Source organism: Rosa chinensis, chromosome 2 (genome assembly GCF_002994745.2).
Source record: "Rosa chinensis cultivar Old Blush chromosome 2, RchiOBHm-V2, whole genome shotgun sequence".
NCBI lineage: Eukaryota > Viridiplantae > Streptophyta > Magnoliopsida > Rosales > Rosaceae > Rosa > Rosa chinensis.
In genome coordinates this window covers 56,879,400-56,883,239 of record NC_037089.1, presented here as the reverse complement: position 1 = coordinate 56,883,239, position 3,840 = coordinate 56,879,400, and the positions used below count along the sequence as shown (strand labels likewise).

The following is a 3,840-nucleotide window of genomic DNA, read 5'->3' as shown; positions in this document are numbered from 1 at the left end:
TACAAATAGTAATAGGGCTAACTTCAATCAAAAGAAGACCCAACTTCCTAAGGTACAACCCCAATTAGAGGAAGTAACCCCTAGGAACCATTAAATAGTTAATGAGGGCCAGAAAACGCTCCCTCACCAGCTTTTTTGCTATCACTTTATTTAAAAAGCAAAAGCAGGAATAAAAAAAAAGATATTACTAAAGAAATGAATTGAAAGTTTGAAACAAGAGAAACACATAAGCAAAAGGTTTCTCAATCCACCCTCTCTATAAGTTTTCTTTAAAGCCACAGACTTATAAGCTTCCAATTCAACCTCATCGGAGAAAAGCAAATAGTACCCACAAAAGCTTTTAGCTAGCAAAGTCTTGTTTGGGTGCACATACAGGGAAATATAGAAAAGTGAGAAAGAAAGCAAAAGAGAAAGGAAAGCAAAGGGAACCAAAGAAGAGGAAAGGAGAATTCTTTTCTAGTTTCCTTTGTGATCTTTGGATCGTTCAAAGCGCGCATGAAGTAGTGAGTAGAAGACGCTAGTGTTTTTCATTAGTGGTCATAAGTGCAACAAATGATGGCCGGAAACCCTAACTGGTGGAGCACGCATCCACCGTCATCTATCTTCCCTTCTCAATATGTGCTTGGATCTTCTAATTCACTCCCTCAGCTCAATTCATTCCCTGATCAGCATAACCTACAGCCTCCTCAATCTTGGAGCCAATTGCTTCTGTAACTACTCTCTCTCTCTCTCTGTTATTTGAGTAGTACTTCTGCAAACGTTTAACTGCTGGGTGTATCTGTAAGTCGCATGCACACAGTCACACTTTAACTTGGGCTTATTATGACTTCTTTCTCTGTCACGATAGTCGGTGACATGAAGTTGCAATGAAATTATGTTTGTGGGATTTTCATAATTAGGTGGATGTTTTTTTTATCTTTTTTTTTTTTCAGGGGCGGATTGTCCGGAGAAGATCAAGACAACTTTGGAAGTTTGAATCATTTTCCACCTAAAAGGTTGGAAAATTGGGAGGATCATCAGCAGCAAATATTGATTCCACAGTCGTATCCAAGGGTTAATCCTGTTGTTGACAGTAATATTATAAAGCAAGAGGTTAATTCCCAGAACAACAGCAACTTGTGTGGTGGAGATGGAGGAGAAGAATTTCAGGCACCTTATAATAATAGGCCATCTTGGTCAGCAGCACAAATCAACATGCCAGTTTCATCCCCTAGGTCTTGTATCACTAGTTTAAGTAGTAACAATATCTTGGACTTTTCCTATAACCAGAAAAACCAACATGCAGATCACTCATCTGAGGTAAGTGATCACAGTATTGAACCACACCCCCCCCCCCCCCCCCCGGTTCATTTGTATTTGTATTATTGTAATTTATCTGGGTTTTTTTTATATTTTCCATAACCAACATGCATATGTTGTTTTTCCTTACCAGTGCAATAGTCCTCCCACCGACGGAATGTGCAAGAAAGCTAGGGTTCAACCATCTTCAAGCCAACCACCATTAAAGGTTAAATCTCTCTCTCTCTCTGTAGGTTACTATATAATTAATGTGAAGTCTTAGTTTATCAAATTCAATTATCTTGAGCACTCAAGTGTCTAATTAAATTCTCAACTGATGATCATCACATCCTAATTTAATCACACTTCTAATTTAGTTTTCCTTATATGTACTGTGCATAACCAGGTGAGAAAGGAGAAGCTAGGAGATAGAATAACAGCCCTTCATCAAATAGTTTCCCCATTTGGAAAGGTCCAGACCCTCCTCCCTCCTCCCTCCTCCCTTCATCTAACTCATATTGATTATTAAGTTATGAACAACAGCGGTCATACTCATTAATTTCAATTATCTTCTTTATGTCACTTGGATTCTCTTTTGACATCAAAGAGGAGCAGAAGCTAGAGATGCCATATATACATGACTTATTTAAATGTTGAGGTTTGTGCATGTGTATTTCTCTTTTGCAGACTGACACTGCTTCTGTCTTGTTAGAAGCCATTGGGTATATCAGATTCCTCCAGAGTCAAATTGAGGTGATGTTTCTATGAAATTGTATATAGTACAATGCTCTGCTACTGCTAGCAACTCAGAATCACGCACTTAAAGTTGGTTCAATAATTCATGCTTTCTCAAAAAAAAAAAAAAAAAAAGGAGGAAGAAGACATTCTTTTCTTATGAAAGTCAGACTTTATAATCCTTTCCTCCTTCCTTTTGAACATTTCAGGCCCTCAGCTCCCCTTACTTGGGCAATGCCTCCAAAAACATGAGGAATAATCCCCACTCTGTAAGTTCCCATACTTTTGCATACCGATCCCATTTTCCAAAGCATATATAACCAATTCTCTCTCTCTCTCTCTCTCTCTCTCTCTCTCTCTCTCTCAAACACAGTCACGAAGCATGTGGACAAGCTTAGTTAGTGTGTTTTTTTAATTATTAGAGGATATAATTGATGAGAGAGATCAATTTAATCACCTTAGGTTCAAGGAGAAAGGAATTGTGTGTTTCCTGAAGACCCTGGTCAGGTATGCTTTATTGGATCCATCACCCCCCACAAAAGCAAAGCACATCTAGCTAGGGAGGCTTTGAATATAAAAAGATAGCATATATCTAATGAACTATTTTAATCACATATATATGATAAAGATCAGAGCACTATAGGAACAAGGTTCTCAGCTTTATACAAAACTTTTATAGTATTTAAAATGAATTAGAAAACATAATCTGTTGCAAATGGGACTACCAAACTAGCTAGCTAGGTTGGAATCAAAGGGAGGAGAAACATTTTAAACATTACTGATACTTTTCTTTTTCTTTTTTGCCTATTTAGCTGTTGAATGACAACTGCAGCCTGAAAAGAAAAGGGGCTTCTAACCAGGTATATATTCCTTGGTCTCATCACTAGCACTGTTCCTTTCTATCCCCAAATTGCTTATAATATGTGATGCACTGTATACAATGACGATCAACATCATCAGGCTTACTCTTAATCATCATACAATAATGAGGAATAAATAGTTAATTAGGGCACCAGTGCTGTTATTAGTTTTAACAGTTTGGATTTCAGTTTCTGACATTCTAGAACAAAAAGAATTGATTACTTCCTATTATGATGTGGTTATAAAGCAGGATTCTCATCAAGACTATAAGGCAAAGGATTTAAGAAGTAAAGGATTGTGTTTGGTTCCTGTTTCTTGCACTCAGAATGTTGGGGGTGACATTAACATTGGAGCTGATTATTGGGCTCCGGCTTATGGGAGCGGGTTTTAGTTTAAGACTCTAGGACTGGATGCAGCTAGCATATATTTGTATGGTACGCTGCTTTTGTAGAATGAGATAACATAATGAGCATTCACTCTGTTAGAATTTAATAATTAAGATTGATTGCTCATCATGCTATTTGCATTCTAAATTAGAAGTGTACTGTTGTGAGCTAGTAATTTATTGCACTACTTAACTAATTAATTAAATAAATTAAGCTACTCTCTCTCTCTCTCTGTCAAGATCTTGCAAGCTTAATTATTCTAAGTAATATATATTTTTTAATATAAACTCAATTTGGCCAGGAGTTCGGTTTTAAGGACCTCTATAATTTAGTAAAATAGAAGAGATCGAGATGCTTGGTAGACTCCACTTTCCAAATTAATAAATCCATCCATTTACCAGCTCTAACAGATAACACAGTACAATATTACATGTTACTTTCTACACTATGAGAGTTAAAAAAAAAACCAGATAATTATGTCTGTTTGTTTATCTGTTCACATATGGAAATTAGGGTTTCGTTTGAAGAGCTTAAGAGCTAGCACGTTATAGTAATTGCAACAACAGTCCTTGTACAGTTT

The 3,840-nt window shown here is 36.6% G+C and overlaps 1 protein-coding gene across 4 annotated transcripts; it reads left to right on the top strand.

The window, feature by feature from the left end:
* Positions 1 to 253: 253 nt before the first annotated feature.
* On the top strand, positions 254 to 3,493 carry LOC112190798 (transcription factor bHLH68). Of its 4 annotated transcripts, none has more exons than XM_024330271.2 (9): positions 254 to 710; positions 933 to 1,299; positions 1,433 to 1,507; positions 1,685 to 1,750; positions 1,966 to 2,031; positions 2,223 to 2,282; positions 2,476 to 2,520; positions 2,826 to 2,873; positions 3,122 to 3,493. In XM_024330271.2, the coding sequence occupies exons 1-9, from the start codon at positions 553 to 555 to the stop codon at positions 3,263 to 3,265; spliced, it is 1,029 nt and encodes a 342-aa protein (XP_024186039.1). In that variant the 5' UTR covers positions 254 to 552; the 3' UTR covers positions 3,266 to 3,493. The 4 variants fall into 4 exon arrangements, with proteins under 4 accessions (XP_024186039.1, XP_024186041.1, XP_024186040.1 ...); XM_024330272.2 differs by having other exon boundaries at positions 256 to 710; positions 3,125 to 3,493; XM_024330273.2 differs by lacking the exon at positions 2,476 to 2,520 and having other exon boundaries at positions 255 to 710.
* The last annotated feature ends 347 nt before the right edge of the window (positions 3,494 to 3,840 follow it).

Excerpts from the sequence above, each read along its gene's own strand:
- LOC112190798 (XM_024330271.2), top strand. The coding sequence starts at position 553 with ATGATGGCCGGAAACCCTAACTGGTGGAGCACGCATCCACCGTCATCT. Across the intron at positions 711-932 it reads TCTTGGAGCCAATTGCTTCT|GGGCGGATTGTCCGGAGAAG; the intron begins GTAACTACTCTC and ends TTTTTTTTTCAG. Across the intron at positions 1,508-1,684 it reads CAAGCCAACCACCATTAAAG|GTGAGAAAGGAGAAGCTAGG; the intron begins GTTAAATCTCTC and ends GTGCATAACCAG.